The following is an 18,035-nucleotide window of genomic DNA, read 5'->3' as shown; positions in this document are numbered from 1 at the left end:
AGTAGCTTCTTGACTGAGATATAGCGGCCGCGGTCACGAAAACTAACAACGGCCGGAAGAGCAGTTTTCTGACTCCATGCCCCTCCATATCCACATCCAGTGACACATTTGACTGAGGATGAAACGGCGGTCGGTCGGTATAGTTGGGCCTTCAGAGGCGCGTTCGGACGTGGAGAGAGTATAAATATAAGAGAGAGAAAGTATTCACAGAGTGCGTCAAAAAAATGTATACACACTTTGAAGCATCATAGAAAATTTATTTCCCATTCTACAATGTTGAATTTCTGGAAATGGAAAGCTTTAAGTCCAATTGGAAAAATAAATGTACTTTGCAAATGTGATTAATGTTCAAACTCATGGCCTTCAGCATAAATACATTTCTGAGTACGAGTCACCACTGATTCTGTACATCGTACCAAAATGTCCAATGAGATTTCTGCGCACAGCACCTGAATCTCATTTCAAAGTGTGTCCAGGTTACATGGTTTACGTTTGTACACCTCATTTTTTACTGTGCCCCATAAGAAGAAATTCAGCGGTGTGAGGTCTGGAGAGCATGCAGGAAACTCGATTGGTCCTCTGCGTCCTATCCACTGATCAGGCACATTGTGATCCAGGTATGCTCGTACGTCCCTACGATAGTGCTGCGGGGCGCCATCTTGTTGGAAATAAAACTCATCATTACCGTATAATGCACGAATGGCAGGGAATATGTAGTCAGTAAGCATTGTTAGGTACGTTTCTTCAGTAACAGTATCTTCAAAGTGCAGACAAACCACACCATATATTTACACCAGGCAAATTCACAGCCTTTTCAACTGTAATGTGAGGATTATCTTCAGCCCAGTGCACACAATTGTGCATATTGACAGTTCCATTGAGTTTAAATTGCCCTTCATCCGACCAAATTATGCTACCCATAAATCTCGGTTCACGTCTCACCATCTACTCAACCTATTCACAAAATTCTAACCTTCGATCTGGATCGTCGTCACTTAGCTGTTGCACCAGCCTTGGAATGTACACACGAAACTTGCCTTTCTTCAGAATGCGTAGCACACTACTAGCACTTACATTACTCTCACGTGCCACTTGCCTTGAAGATTTTTGAGGCGAACACTGAAACAGTTCCAAGACCGCAGTTGTGGAATCATCACTTGTAGCTGTACGAGATCGCCCTGATCGACCTTTACGCACGTCACACACTGTTCCATGAATTTCGAATTTGTCTCGTAGACGTGTAATTGTTAACCTTGAAGGTGGTTCTGTACCATACTCACTTCTCCACTGTCTTCGAACCGCAGCTACATTCTCAAACTTCCAGTACCACTTAATTATCTGCTTCCGCGCTTCAAAGCTCAAACGCACGTCCGCCATGTTGCAGTTACTTCCTTGCCACTGCTGCCACCTGTTGAAGAAACATAACATTACTTTCTCACAGATATTTAACCTTTTAAAACGGGAAATAAATTGTCTATGACACTTCAAAGTGTGTATTCATTTTTTTTATGCACTCTATATTTAACATCAGTTAGCTGCTATTGTATCATTACTTGTCAGAATTAGTGTTCTACCTAAAGCGCCTCCCCCCGTGGTAATGTCGCAGTCCTCACGGCGGGAGGCACGGAGACGGTCCCTGGTGCACTGTGCGGCGCCGACTTCTGCCCCTCCGACCGCGGCGCCGCCGCCAACCCCAACTTCCGACCGCCCTCGACCAGGCAGCTGACCACGCTCTACGGGGTGCTGGTGGCCTGCATCGCCTGCGCCGTGCTGTTCGTCGCTGGGGGTCTGCACCAGCTCCACAGGTACACACCAAGCAGGCGTCTACATCTACATCTACATCTACATGATTACTCTGTAATTCACATTTAAGTGCCTGGCAGAGGGTTCATCGAACCAAAATCATACTACCTCTCTACCATTCCACTCCCGAACAGCGCGCGGGCGCGCGGGAAAAACGAACACCTAAACCTTTCTGTTCGAGCTCTGATTTCTCTTATTTTATTTTGATGATCATTCCTGCCTATGTAGGTTGGGCTCAACAAAATATTTTCGCTTCGGAAGAGAAAGTTGGTGACAGAAATTTCGTAAATAGACCTCGCAGCGACGAAAAACGTCTTTGCTTTAATGACTTCCATCCCAACTCGCGTATCATATCTGCCACACTCTTTCCCCTATTACGTGATAATATAAAACGAGCTGCCCTTTTTTGCACCCTTTCGATGTCCTCGGTCAATCCCACCTGGTAAGGATCCCACACCGCGCAGCAATATTCTAACAGAGGACGAACGAGTGTAGTGTAAGCTGTCTCTTTAGTGGACTTGTTGCATCTTCTAAGTGTCCTGCCAATGAAACGCAACCTTTGGCTCGCCTTCCCCACAATATTATCTATGTGGTCTTTCCAACTGAAGTTGCTCGTAATTTTAACACCCAGGTACTTAGTTGAATTGACAGCCTTGAGAATTGTACTATTTATCGAGTAACCGAATTCCAACGGATTTCTTTTGGAACTCATGCGGATCACCTCCCACTTTTCGTTATTTAGCGTCAACTGCCACCTGCGACACCATACAACAATCTTTTCTAAATCACTTTGCAACTGATACTGGTCTTCGAATGACCTTATTAGACGGTAAATTACAGCATCATCTGGGAACAACCTAAGAGAACTGCTCAGATTGTCACCTAGGTCATTTATATAGATCAGGAACAGCAGAGGTCCCAGGACGCTTCCCTGGGGAACACCTGATATCACTTCAGTTTTACTCGATGATTTGCCGTCTATTATACGAACTGCGAGCTTCCTGACAGGAAATCACGAATCCAGTCGCACACCTGAGACGATACCCCATAGGCCCGCAGCTTGATTAGAAGTCGCTTGTGAGGAACGGTGTCAAAAGCTTTCCGGAAATCTAGAAATACGGAATCAACTTGAGATCCCCTGTCGATAGCGGCCATTACTTCGTGCGAATGAAGAGCTAACTGCGTTGCACAAGAAGGATGTTTTCTGAAACCATGCTGATTACGTATCAATAGATCGTTCCCTTCGAGGTGATTCATAATGTTTGAATACAGTATAGGCTCAAAAACCCTACTACAAACCGACGTCAATGATATAGGTCTGTAGTTCGATGGATTACTCCTAGTACGCTTCTTAAACACTGGTGCGACCTGCGCAATTTTCCAATCTGTAGGTACAGATCTATCGGTGAGCGAGCGGTTGTATATGATTGCTAAGTAGGGAGCTATTGTATCGCCGTAATCTGAAAGGAACCTAATCGGTATAAAATCTGGACCTGAAGACTTGCCCGTATCAAGCGATTTGAGTTGCTTCGCAACCCCTAAGGTATCTACTTCTAAGAAACTCATGCTATCAGCTGTTCGCGTTTCAAATTCTGGAATATTCCATTCGTCTTCCCTGGTGAAGGCCCGCAGCTTGATTAAAAGTCTTTGCATCACCACCTGTAGTTCTCACAACAAACTAGTGTGACACACATGCCTCTTTTATCCCTTCCTTTCCAAGAACAATCCAGGATTCCAGTGACATTGGTTACACAGTTGTGCTGTGTGTTAAGCTCCCACTCATCTCTTCAGTGATGTTAGATTTGTCGCTATTGTCATTCCTAAAGACAGTCTCCTACTTGTACATACTTACAACTACTCATCAGTACAGCTTTATGAGTGTTTCCGAGCAGGGGGATGCTTTCTCTGTTTGATGACAGCTAGAACTTTGTGGAAGATCACGGCTTGTGTACTTATTGATAAAACAGTGAAAGATGAAAATAACTGAGCCATTTTAAGAGCACTACATGTACCATTACATTGTGTCTTGTGTCGTGTTAATTTTGTTCTTTGCAAATAAACTGCCAGAATAGTTCAAACACTGTAAGGTAGCCCAGTAGGACGCGCATATTTCATGTTGGCTCAAGCTCACCCATATAGCTAACGCCTGAAAAGTTCTGTAGCTAGATTTCAACAAGACCTTAGAAGGGATCATCCTATTCAATTTCAGACAGATTGACAGTTTCTTGCAGTTCCAGAGACGTAAGAGGGGCGTTCAACAGTTAATTCAACACACTTTTCTTGACCCATTTCGGCTGAAAAAATGCGGAATTTGTTCCCCGACATCGTTGAATATTCCCGCTTCAGCCCTTATAGTTTCATGAAGTTCCGATAGTTGGCAGCTATATAAATAGCTTTCAAAATGGTGTCTGAATGGAGGTGCGTTGGAAGCAGAGTGCTGTCACTAAGTCTCTTTTGGAGAAAATCCAGAGCGTCGCATGTAATCATAGCTGCTTCCGGAATGTCTATGGAGACCTGGCAGTGAACAAAACCACGGTAAGTCGTTCGGCGAGAAGGCTTTCATAGAGTGTCGGCCAGCCGCATACAGCTGAGACTGCTGCAATGTTGGAACGTGCGGATACTCTGATTGGAGATGACCGAAGAGTCACAAAACCCTGGCGAATGGTCTTTTGGGACTCTAAGGGGTTATTCTGTTTCATCTCCTCTCTCATGGTGCAATGACCAACTCTGAAGTGTATTGTGCCACCGTCAGGAGATTGAAGAAAGGACTTCATGTTGTTCGTCGCCACAGACATGCAAACAAATATCTCCTTCTCCATGACGACGCAAGACCTCACAAAGGTATGTTCATAAAACTTCATTCGACTGTTCTTCCTCATCCACCCTACAGTCCGCATTTTGATAATGGATGCGAGACTAAAGAAAAATCAAGACTGGATCATAGAATTTGTCGACCTGGGTAAAGCGTTCGACAATGTAAAATGGTACAAGATGTTAGACATGCTGAGAAAAATAGAGGTAAACTATAGAGGAAGATGGGTAGTATACAATATACGAGGTGCATTCAAGTTCTAAGGCCTCCGAATTTTTTTTCTAATTAACTACTCATCCGAAATCGATGAAACTGGCGTTACTTCTCGACGTAATCGCCCTGCAGAGGTACACATTTTTCATAACGCTGACGCCATGATTCCATGGCAGCGGCGAAGGCTTCTTTAGGAGTCTGTTTTGACCAGTGGAAAATCGCTGAGGCAATAGCAGCACGGCTGGTGAATGTGCAGCCACGGAGAGTGTCTTTCATTGTTGCAAAAAGTCAACAGTCACTAGCAGCCGGGTCAGGTGAGTAGGGAGCATGAGGAATCACTTCAAAGTTGTTATCACGAAGAAACTGTTGCGTAACGTTAGCTCGATGTGCGGGTGCGTTGTCTTGGTGAAACAGCACACGCGCAGCCCTTCCCGGACGTTTTTGTTGCAGCGCAGGAAGGAATTTGTTCTTCAAAACATTTTCGTAGGATGCACCTGTTACCATAGTGCGCTTTGGAACGCAATGAATAAGGATTACGCCCTCGCTGTCCCAGAACATGGACACCATCATTTTTTCAGCAATGGCGGTTACCCGAAATTTTTTTGGTGGCGGTGAATCTGTGTGCTTCCATTGAGCTGACTGGCGCTTTGTTTCTGGATTGAAAAATGGCATCCACGTCTCATCCATTGTCGCAACCGACGAAAAGAAAGTCCCATTCATGCTGTCGTTGCTCGTCAACGTTGCTTGGCAACATGCCACACGGGTAGCCATGTGGACGTCCGTCAGTATTCGTGGCACCCACCTGGATGACACTTTTCGCATTTTCAGGTCGTCATGCAGGATTGTGTGCACAGAACCCACAGAAATGCCAACTCTGGAGGCGATCTGTTCAACAGCCATTCGGCGATCCCCCAAAAAAATTCTCTCCACTTTCTCGATCATGTCGTCAGACCGGCTTGTGCGAGCCCGAGGTTGTTTCTGTTTGTCACACGATGTTCTGCCTTCATTAAACTGTTGCACCCACGAACGCACTTTCGACACATCCATAACTCCATCACCACATGTCTCCTTCAACTGTCGATGAATTTCAAATGGTTTCATACCACGCAAATTCAGAAAACGAATGATTGCACGCTGTTCAAGTAAGGAAAACGTCGCCATTTTAAGTATTTAAAACAGTTCTCATTCTCGCCGCTGGCGGTAAAATTCCATCTGCCGTACGGTGCTGCCATCTCTGGGACGTATTGAGAATGAACGTGGCCTCATTTTAAAACAATGCGCATGTTTCTATCTCTTTCCAGTCTGGAGAAAAAAAATCGGAGGCCTTAGAACTTGAATGCACCTCGTATATAAGAATGAAGAGCTAACAATAAGATTGGAAGACCAAGAACGAAACAAGGGGTGGGTTAAACTTTTCCCCCTGCATCGAAGAAGGAATGACAGAAATTTAAAAGAAAAGGTCCAAGGGATGGATTAAAATTCAGTATGAAAGGATGTCAATGGTAAGATCCGCATGGACATTGCTATCCTCAGTGAAAGTGAAGAAGAATTACAAGATGTGTTGAATGGAATGAACAGTTTAGTGAGTACAGAATATGCATTGAGAGTAAATCGAAGAAAGACGAAAGTAATAAGCAGTAGGAGAAATGACAACAGCAAGAAACTTAACATCAAAATTGGTGACCACGAAGTAGGCGATGACAAGGAATTCTGCTACTTAGGCTGCAAAATGACCCTTGACGAACGGAGCATGGAGAACATAAAAAACAAACTATTACTGCCAAAAAGAGCATTTCTAATCAAGAAAAGTGTGCTCCTAACAAACAAAGGCCTTAATTTGAGGAAGAAATTTCAGAGACTTTACGTTTGGAGTACAGCATTCTATGGTATTGAAACATGGACCGTGAAAAAACCGGAAAAGAAGAGAATGGAAGCATTTGAGATTTGGTGCTTCAGAATACTGTTGAAAATTAGGTGGACTGATGAGGCAAGAAATGAGGAGGTTCTCCAGTGGAGCGATGGAGATGGGAATACATGGAAAACACTGACAAAAAGAAGGGTCAGGATGGTAGGACATCTAGAGAGTTAAAACTGTAGAGGAAAACAGAGCCTGAAATACATCCAGTAAGTAATTGAGGATTTCAGGACGCAATTTGCAAATCACTACTCTCAGATGAAAAAAATACAAAGATCCTGACATTATGAGCCAAATATCCATATGCACCCCCTCTAGCCTGGATTCATAGACTGATTTGGTTGGGAAGGGTTCCGTATAGCTATTGTATCCTCTCCTGAGCTAAACTGGCCCACACCTGTTGTCGCTGGTCCTTCATACCCTGTATACTGCCACTGTGACAGAAATGACGTCAGACTTGGTACCCCACATCATGTATTGGAGACAGACATAGAGAGATTGCTGGCCATAGGAGTACGTCAACATCGCGCAGACTATCCATAGAGGCATATATGTGGAGGAGCATTGTCATGTTGAAGCATTTCTTCACTATAGTGTCATGTGAGGGGTAACGCTTGAAGACACAGGATGTCCATCACATACTGTTGTACCGCCAGAGTTCCCTCAGTCGCTACCAACCATAACCTGAAGTCATTCCCTATGGCCCCCTTACCATGGCGACAGGAGTTAACACCATTGTGTCTCTCCAAAATACTGGAACACTGGTACATCTCCCCAGGTCTTTGGAACACTCACTGGTGATGATCATGGATAGCGCAAACCCGTGATTCGTCGCTTAACACAATGCGACACCATTCTCTCGACAGTCCATGCTTCCCATTCATCGCACCATTCCAATTACAACCGTTTGTGTTGTGGTGTTAGTGGCAACCTGCACATGAGATGATAATTGTCTAGCCCACCTGCAACCAAATGTCCAACCAAACATTCGGGATGGCACAGAATGTTGCACTGGCTCCATTATTTGTTATCTGAAGGCAGGGGCAGATGTGAAGAGGTTACGATGTGATTGGTGTACAATACGGCGATCCTCTCCTGTGGTAATCAGACAACGGTATTTGTGCCCTCACGTTGCCAAGCAGTCCAACATGAGGCAGCTGAATGCCCCACAAATTTGGATTTTCCAGTCAAGTGGAGGATCACAGTAAGACCCCTTTCGAACTCTGCCAGATGCTGTACACATTCTCTCTCTCCGTGACCTTCACAGTGATCAGTCAACATCCGAAGCTCTTCATGCCCCTTATATACCCTACAAGACCCAATAAAAACAGTTAACACGAGAAACCAATGTCCTCCAATGGCTATTCTACTGGCTATAGAAAATTGCAAGTCTAATCACTTACATACGCACTGACAATGAGTCCATGTATGAAGTTATACTGATATCCAACTACACCTTCTCTATGCTTCCCTTTTTTTATCAGTCAGTATACGTATTATGCCAGCTGAAGAAAGATGAAAGTCTGTAACACAGACAACAAAAATATATATAAAGTGGGAGGGTGGTGGATTTCTTAAAGTAAAGCCATAGCCAAGAAGCTCAACACCCAGTAAAGTAGATAAATTAACTGAATCACTGCTACTTCCGCAACATTATCTATTTAAACCAGCAGTTAGAGTAATGTGTTACCTGTATGTCTGTCCATCAGTGGTAGCCTTTGTTGAAGCCGAGTGGTGGGTGTCCACAGTGACCAAGAGGACGAGGAGTACGGTGACATGAGAGCTACACTGCGGCTGGTGAGCGCTGCTGCCAACCTGCACCGCGATCCTGTGCAGCTGCTGCTGGTGCCCATCACCATCTTCACAGGGCTCACGCAGGCCTTCTTCAACGCGGACTTCACAGAGGTTAGTCCACCACATGGAAAAGGCTATGTTACCAATGCCTCTTAAATGCAAGGCACCTTCCTCAATGTGGACTTGCCAGGGGTTAGTCCCCCACACACAAGAGGCTGCATTACCGACGCCACTTACGTGCAAGGCACCTTCATCAGCAGAGACTTCCCAGACGTTAGTCCCTCACATAGAAGAGGCCACATAAGTGCAAGGCAACTTCTTCAGAGAGGAATTCACAGAGTTTAGTTCCCCCAGACAGAAGAAGCTATGTTACTGAAGCCACTGAAGTGCAAGGCACCTTCCTCAATATGGACTTACAGAGTTCTCCACAGAGAAAAGACTACGTTACCAAGGACACTGAAATGCAAGGCACCTGTCTGTGTGCCAAATGAGATTAATTTTTCTCATTATGCTGTGTGATGGAACTCTCAGGCAGATTTACACTGTGCTGGACGAGAATATTGTATTTTTCGGGAAATGATCTCATCATATGTCCACACAATATTAGCCATCTACTTTTAATTATTATATCAAATAAATGTAGTTACGAAATTAATTGTTGACTTTTCTGCAGGTATGTCTTTGCAGTCCTGCATGAGACTACAACTGAGCTTTAAGCATAACTCTGTGATGCTGTTAAGATCTGAACTGGGTGACCTGCACAGTGAAACGTCCGCCGGCCGCTGTGGCCGAGCGGTTCTAGGAGCTTCAGTCCGGAACCGCCCTGCTGCTACGGTCGCGGGTTCGAATCCTGCCTCGGGCATGGATGTGTGTGATGTCCTTAGGATAGTTAAGTTTAAGTAGTTCTAAGTCTAGGGGACTGATGACCTCAGATGTTACGTCCCATAGCACTTAGAGCCATTTGAACCGTTTTGAAGAGGTTACGCGCCATAAGATGATGTTAAATATTAAGACAAAGTCACACAGTGGGTATTATTGTATATCTGAACTTGAACAAGTATGGGCCAGTTGAACATGAAATATGGCTATCATAGCTCAAACAGATTTAACGAAAAAGGGTTTCATCAAACTGTCGAATGAAACTGCACGCCACAATGAAGTCCCGTTTGTTGCTAAAACTCATGGACTCCTAACATTGAAAAGATAGTGCAAGGAATTACTAAGTGCACAATAGTTAAAATGGATTTTTGAACATATACGATAATACCTCGAAACAGCGGGCTGGAATTGGAAAGGAAATGCTAATAGTGTCATACAATTTGCCAGGTTCACCTAAACTGCCATTGGTTGCTGAATTAGTTAATATGCCAAGGAAAAGACCCAGAAAATTAAATGTGATCATCAGAACTCTTGCTGAGCACATTTTGAGTTCACTAGCTGAGTATGTGATGCACTGATTTAGAAAAGCAGAAACAACTAGCTTCGAGTCCATATCAACACATGAATGATAATATGGCACATGATTACCGTCGTTCTAAAACTCAGATGCAGAGAATGACTGCAGTGGTAGCTTAAAGTTGTAAGTTTGGCCCCGGATCTGTGATCGGCTCTGAGACAGTCTCAAAAGACCATCAGCCACAATGTTGTCTTCCGGAAGCACGGATGCAGACCAAATGTTGCCTCTCTGGAGCTCTAAGACGAAGTGTTGATATCATCTTCTTCTAAAAATTTTGTTGGTACTGCCAGCGCCGAAATCTGAGTACCCAATCACACTGGAGCTTTCTAGTTCCGTCCGATGAAAATTCATAAAAATTCAGGCAATCACTCTCCTCTTAGAGAATCTGCTGTGATTACCATAAATACACATTTCACTCTTAGAGCATGGGCAGAGACAGCAGTTCTCTCCCAATAAGAGTTTGCCACTAGCGCGTTTTCATTCCTACTACGAAAATAATTTTCATTAGTCAATCCTGGCCTTCCTTAGAAAACTTACGCATCAATTACTGCTGATCTCTTTTGAGTCCGGCGGATTTCTCTCACTCTATGTGTCTCATGTTTTCCCATACCCTCGCATATCTGTATATTTTTTGGAAAGTTTTCGTTTCACTGCAGTTCACAGTTCCAGTTTACATCTCGCCGAGTGTGGTGTACTCCGACCTGTTGTCGCTGACACCAGGGCGCCGTGGCCATCCCAAAGAATGGCCATCGTCCAGTGTTTTCCTGCCAGCGGCTTTGCCTTTTTGCGAGAGAACACTTTTACAACTAGTTTGCGATTCAACTCCTTCGGTCCTCAGGTCCTCATAGTCAGCCTGCGAACTCATCCCATATATAAATGTCACGTATCTTTTACCACAAAAAAATGGTTCACATGGCTCTGAGCACTATGGGATGTAACTTCTAAGGTCATCAGTCCCCTAGAACTTAGAACTACTTAAACCTAGCTAACCTAAGGACATCACACACATCCATGCCGGAGGCAGGATTCGAACCTGCGACCGTAGCGGTCGCGCGGTTCCAGACTGTAGCGCCTAGAACCGCTCGGCCACTTTTACCACCGCATAGACATGAAATGAAGAAGTACTAATTATATTCACAATCACTGGTTCGGCCCTCACGTTCTTAAAGTCAGCCAGTGGACTCAGCTCACAGAAAAATTACACATACCATATAGAAACGAAATGAAGAATTACTAATTATTTCACACTCATTGGTGTTTGCTTCAGTTACTTGCATACTTTCATTCTTCACTTGTCTTTGAATTAATTCGGTAGTCTAATTTGAATAGCGCGTTATTAATCAGGTTACGGAGGAGGCTATTCACCTTGAAAGAGACGAGAAGAACTGCGTTCGGACTGTACACTGAAAAGAAAGTTTCAGGGCACATACAGGGAAATTTAAGCTCCCTGCATATGTAAAATCCTTTATTAAATGTGTCTGTCGGAGAATATTAACCGCACTACAAGCAGTTTCTGCAACGACAGTTTATCACTACACCGTATCTACTAGAGTGACCTCAAGGTCACACCCGCTGCCTGTAGTCCGCAGGTGCTAAGTGCTGTGGTTCGCCTTCCCCATTGCTGTGTTGTCACATATACACTGTGAACAGCGCACCAGCTGATCGTTCAACGTTTCCGTGCGCTATCGAGTGTCCACGTGTGGTTTCAGTCTTCAGTAGAACGGTGCATTGACGTGCGCTCGGTAGTGAGCGAAATGCAAGAGAAAGGGCCTACGTGTAGTGCTACTCTGTTCTGTGCGTGTAAAGGGCGAAAAGACATTCTAAAACAATCTAAAATTGTCGTTTCGAATGCACTGAAGTTTCTTATGGCCTACAGTGAAGAAGCCAGGGATAATACAAATTTTGCACAAATTCATAAAGAGACAGCAAAACCGTATGATTTTTCCGAGTCGACTGCAGGCATTATTAGCAGAGCAGTAACATCAACAGAATGACCGGTTGAACACGAGTTTCGATTCTCCATGAAAGGCATATAAACGAGAACGGAAATCTACGAATTTTGCGATTCGAACAAAGGGTTTGTGTGTACAACAGTAATAGGTTATTGCGACAGAGGAGACTGTCCAACGGCTAAAAATGATACAGGGCACTCATCGTGAAAAAATTAATCATTATGGCTCAGAGACTTCCGTTCATCGTCTTCTACGCTCTCTTACTTTTTGATTCAGAAAGTGTAATGATGGTCGAAAATTTTAAATATTATTTGAGCGGGTTCGACGGAAATATTGGCCTGTAAGTCCCTACACTTATTTTTATATAGGGGTGCCGTCACGGTCAGTAGGAACTGTAAACAAAAATTTTTATGGAGGTAGGGAATATTATCTGTCGTATTAAGACATGCAAAATGTTCAAATGTGTGCGAATTCCTAGGGGACCAAACTGCTGAGGTCATCGTCCCTAGACTTGCAGACTACTTAAACTAACTTATGCTAAGATAAACACACACAGCCATGCCCGAGGGAGGACTCGAACCTCCGGTGGGAAGGGCCTCACGTTACGTGACGTGGCAGGTCAAACCGCGCGGCTATTCCGCGTAGCTAACACATGCATCTATAAACTTTTAGAATGTTCAGATATAATTTTCAACCCAAAATGTCAGTGAATTTGTTTTTCCCAAGGATTGAGGTAAAAATCCACTTCCTTCAAAATTTTCTGTACATTTGGTTGTTTCCTTAGCAACTGACAAGAATTTTTTTTGGTAAATGCTCCATCACGTTACAGACTAAAAATAGAGATGACTAATAATTTTTCGGAGTTTTTACTAACATTCGAAACTCTCGCTAACTCGCAACGCTATGAGACGGTGAGGTGACTTTGAGGTGCTTAGTTTCATGACGACTACAGTAGCAAATGATCGTGTTGCATTCGGGATAAGCTAATTATCAAGGAATTTCTCTGTTAATTTGCTTTTTGAACTTTGCTGTCATCTGTTCAGAGCTAGAGTTATAGGAAATCAAGCATAACAAATATGTTTCCTGAATACGAAATTTGACGCACTTTGACAAAGGGTCGTCCACACCCACAGACGTACTTGGTCTGCTGCCTTTTTGATCTGTGCTTAAGGAGAGGCTAGAGATGGCTTCCACAATAATGGCTATTTTCTCATGTGGCTCCACTTTCCACTTACCAGAAATAGAGAACACGATTATCTGGCAAAGAACAGCTTCTTGAATGTCAGTCGCTTTCATACCATCCAGGCTACCTGTCTTGCCGTTGGATATGTCGTCGTCTGCTCCACAAGTACCAGTATCTCATCATAATCGAATGTTGATCTGGATAGTACCAATGACGAATGGAGGAAACTGAATACTGTATATGGGAGAAGCTGCACATTGCCATGGGATAATGGCTGAGCGATCGTATTAGGTGATTCTCACTTTTCAGCATGTAGCCAGAGGCGTGCAACAGGAAGCTGCGCATGACGACTGATTTTTTTTAATATATTGTAGCCCATTCAACAATTCGAGGAGAACTGGAGGAACTCTTTGTTTTCAAACTTTGTGGTACTGGTTGTCGTATCAGCATACACATATTGCTTGCCTGGGAGTCTCTAGATTCATTATATTATTTGCCGATGCAGCGCTGCGCTGCAGTGTGATCGGGGACACATTCAAGCAAAACAGCCACTTTGTGCCATTCCGTCACTTCTTCATGTCTACCTACTTTACTGCACAGATTCGATAGAATCTACTGGCATATCTCACCACCTGCATGGCATGAAACATTAGGTGCAGGGTCACATGACAACATGGTATCAGTTATATCACATCTACAACGCTCCAAAGCAACCTGTGTGCTACTTCCAGGGAGTGGCTTACATTTTGCTTCGTTAAGGTGTTGATGTTGATCAGGAGCAGGGTGGATGGTACTTTGGTACATTCCGTTTATAAGAATCCAACTCAGACTGAATTGTATTTTCGGGGTGATAGATGTCACCATGCAGCTAAGCAAGGAGGGATGCTTCGCATCTTGATTCATAGGGCCCATGTCGCCTCAAATCCTGAAAGTTTGTTAACTGAGTTAGCCGGCCTGGAAGTCACTTTTTCTCAGAATAGTTACAGTACTAGTAGTAGTAGTAGTAGTAGTAGCTTTATTCATCCGTAGATCTCTTTTTACAAGGATATAGGACATGTCAAAGTATTTACAAATTTAGATCAATTTAAAATAAGCTAATTCGTATACGCATATATTTACAGACTTCTAGTTAGAGATTTACTCCTGGTGTACAATACTTTTTTTAGAAATAACTTATTAAATAATGTAATGCCACATTGTTCACTCATATCTCACTATCAGTCACTGCACACACTATACACACATTGTTTCATAATACTTCACTCACTACACACAGACACACACACACACACACACACACACACATATATACACACAGTGGTGATCTCTGAGCCATTTTCTGTACCGCAACTTCCCATTTGCTATCCTGGATAGCTGAGTCAGCATCCCTCCGTAATGAGTGAGATGTTCTGCTCAGAAAGAGGATGAGGTTTTAGTATTGTGCTATGCATAGCTTGGGGGTAAGTATTGCTAGAAAGGAAAAAAAAGAAGGAAAAAAACGTAAAGTGAAGTGTTATGTGGAATGTTGGATATTTTATAATCATTATTATTATCATTTATTTGTATAACATTTTTTATCAAACCCCTACTCTGCTTTAGCTAAGCAATCCTTCAATGTATAAAATGTATTGCATAACAGGTACTTTTTAGCTGCCTTTTTAAATAAGTGTATCTTTGCAAGTTTTTTAATCTCTTTTGGTAATTTATTGTACAGTTTTATTCCTTGGTAGGAAATGCTGTTTTGAGTTTTATGTTTATTTTCTCTTGGTAAATTTGAGTCTATCTCTTGTTGCATGATCGTAGACAGAACTGTTTGTGCAGTAATTACCAATGTTATTTTCGATGTGTACAACTGACTGGCAAATGTATTCACATGCAGCAGTTAAAATCCCAAGTGTTCTGAACAGATCTTTACAATAAGCTCGACTAGTATTTTTGGTTATTATTCTTATGGCTCTTATCTGGAGTTTGAAAATTGTGTTCATATTTTGTGCATTTGGTCCCTAAAAAAGAATTTAGTGTACATATGAATAATATGTAACTAAAAGACACTGCATCTTAGACACTGATGATAGGATTCTAAGGCCATAATATTCTGATGACATTCTGTTTGCAACTACCTTTGTGTGTTCACACCACTTCAGCTGAGAATCAATATTCATTCCAAGATATTTTGCATAGAGTAAAATAGAGATGAGCCACACGTTGAACTGTCGACCAAATGTGTATCGGGTGTCGCCTCCTGGTACCAGCTTGAACTAAGGTGTGGCCTGCATAGCTCAATCAGGAAATTCACGACAATGTGGAGTGAGGTCTACTAAGTCATCTTTAACAGAAAATGAGAGTTAGAAAGTCTCCTAGAACGCTTAGCACATTTGATTCTGGAATTGAGAGGAGAACTTGTGTTCGTGGGAACTGAACAAGGATGCAGACACTTAATATTTCTTTTATTTTCCTAATAGCTCTATCTTAATTGGAGATCTGTCGTACAGATGCTACATATCATCGCAAACGAGTACACACTATTGCTCTACATCGGGCTTCCCGGCAAATCCCAGTTTCTCTGTTATTCCTCGCTCTATTATAGGTGAGAACTCTGCTCGCAACTCTTTGCAACAATACACAGGCAAATACCTTAAGCACATTTGGAGACAAGGGCACCATGGCACATTTTCCTCTTTATATTCCAGCCAACAGAAAATGTCAGTTATTACTCGTTGCGATTAACGCAGGTCAGATACCTTATTCACACGAGGAGATAAATGTGAGACAGCTCATCCTGCTATTTATATTCTGACAAAAGATAATATGTTTACTACTCGTTGCTACTAGAGACAGACTCTGTAGCGCTTGTGCTTCCCTAAGAGACAGAAAACTCAACGTAATGACTGTTACTGGATACTTATCGCAAACTCAGTTGTTCTCCTTCGAATATTTTCTCGGCATCTTATTGCAGCAGCACTGAAGTGTCACTCAATAATGAGTCTGAGGCTCGGCTGTAACACTACTTGCGGCGAATCACTGCGACGGCTTTCTGGTGATGACTGTATCCAAGTCAGGGTACCAACTGACTGCGCTGTATCCGCTAACCGCTTATACAGTGATGTTTCAGGGCTCTTGGGCGTGTTTCTGTCGTAGAGTTGCTATCCTCTTACTTCAGAAGTCTTCCTAAGGACCGAAATTTTTCCAGAACGTTCTAAAACATTCTGGCTGGTTCGAACATCTAGCTTCTGTTGGGTATAGTCAGCTTTGGGCCTCCTGGCTATCCTGCGGATGCTGTTGTTCTCGCCAGCAGTCACAGCATGGCTGGCTGGCGATATCTTACCTCATACATAGTTCTGGCTCAGAAGCCGTTGCCTCGTGCCAACCTGACCCAACCTTAGCACTACACTCATTTCATAGCATCTATGCCACTCTTAAGTGAATAAAATTTGACAGCCGTGACGTGGGTGAGTGATGAAAAGAACAAGGTAGCACCAAAGTGTACGGTGTTTTTGCCTCACCCAGGTAGCGCTTCCCGCAGGATTAATCATATTCTGCAGAAACATGGAATCAAATGTGTTTTTCGACCATCATTAAAGGTTAGTACCCTTTTATGATGTGTAAAGGATGATGCCAGTTTGTGTAATGTAGGTGTCTACCACATCCTGTGCGGTTGCGGCGTGTCACATTGGTCAATCAAGACCAGGAGGTCTGATGTATTGAGCATAAGCATCACACACATTTACAACAGTAGAGTAAATCTGTTATTGATAAACATTACCTATGCAATGCTTATCACATGGGATACAACAACACAGAGATTCTGGCAAGCACTTGAAGTTATCAGGATAGTGTTTTTAAGGATGCAGTTGGGATTAATTTGTCGAGTTAAATTACAAATAAAGACGGAGGGGTTTGGCCTAAATATTGCTTCAAATCGTGTTCTCTCGCTCGTGCAACAGAGGAATAGAGATAATACTACCTCATCCACTGGAAACTCATATTCAGTAACTTTTAACGTTAGTCATATTTAGTCATGTGGCGCGCCGGTTTGTTTTCGATGTGTGTACTGTCCTCTGCCAATGCTGTGTTGTGGTTCTTGGGTGGCGTAGCCCCGCCTATCAGGCATTAAAATTGAATTGCACGGGATTCCCTCATTGGACTTTTGCCTCGAAAATGACAGCGTGTTCAGATATCGAATATCGGCAGTTGCTGAAGCTATCACCCCAATTCATTCCTGCAAGTTGTTTGAATATCTCACACGCCAGAAGGAACAGATTCATAAATGGGACGCAGTTCTACATACACACACACACGCATACAATACACACACACACACACACTCACACACACACACACACACACACACACACACACACACACACACACACACACACACAATGAGTTGATAAAAGTCATGGAATACCTCCCAACATCGTGTCTGACTTCCTTTTTCCCGGTGTAGTGCAGAAATTCGACTTGGCATGGACTCAACAAAGTCTCTGGAAGTCTCTTGCCGAAATATTGAGCCATGCTGTCCGTATTGAGGAACGTAATTCCGTAAGTGTTGTCAGTACACGATTTTGGGCACGAACTAACCTCTCGATTATGTTCCATAATTGTTTGATGAGTTTCATGCCCGGCGATCTGAGTGGCAAATCATTCACTCAAACTGTGCAGAATGTTCTTCAACTAATGGCGAGCAATTGTGGGTGGAGTGGTTAATCCACCCTAATCAGCCACTTGCTGTTGAGCGGGAATGTCGGGCCACATAAGCAACATTCACAGTTTATAACAACAACACATTTATTAACTTTTCTTTGGCCAAATAGTATTTTATCTTCAAAATTCAGAATCCTTACAAGCACGGGAAACCGCCCTATTCAAACTACAACATTAATCTTTAACCAAGCAGTAAGTGACTT

The 18,035-nt window shown here is 43.1% G+C and overlaps 1 protein-coding gene across 1 annotated transcript in view; it reads left to right on the top strand.

The window, feature by feature from the left end:
- Positions 1 to 18,035, top strand: part of LOC124792957 (UNC93-like protein) — an 82,258-nt gene that overhangs the window by 47,872 nt on the left and 16,351 nt on the right. Inside the window, exons 3-4 of the mRNA XM_047257982.1 lie at positions 1,607 to 1,805; positions 8,492 to 8,648. Coding sequence (XP_047113938.1) covers positions 1,607 to 1,805; positions 8,492 to 8,648 — 356 coding nt within the window. The remainder of the gene's footprint in view (positions 1 to 1,606; positions 1,806 to 8,491; positions 8,649 to 18,035) is intronic.

The sequence above is a fragment of the Schistocerca piceifrons genome, chromosome 1 (genome assembly GCF_021461385.2).
Source record: "Schistocerca piceifrons isolate TAMUIC-IGC-003096 chromosome 1, iqSchPice1.1, whole genome shotgun sequence".
NCBI classification, from domain to species: Eukaryota; Metazoa; Arthropoda; class Insecta; order Orthoptera; family Acrididae; genus Schistocerca; species Schistocerca piceifrons.
Note: the sequence above shows the minus strand (reverse complement) of the source record. Positions and strands in the feature narration are given on the sequence as shown.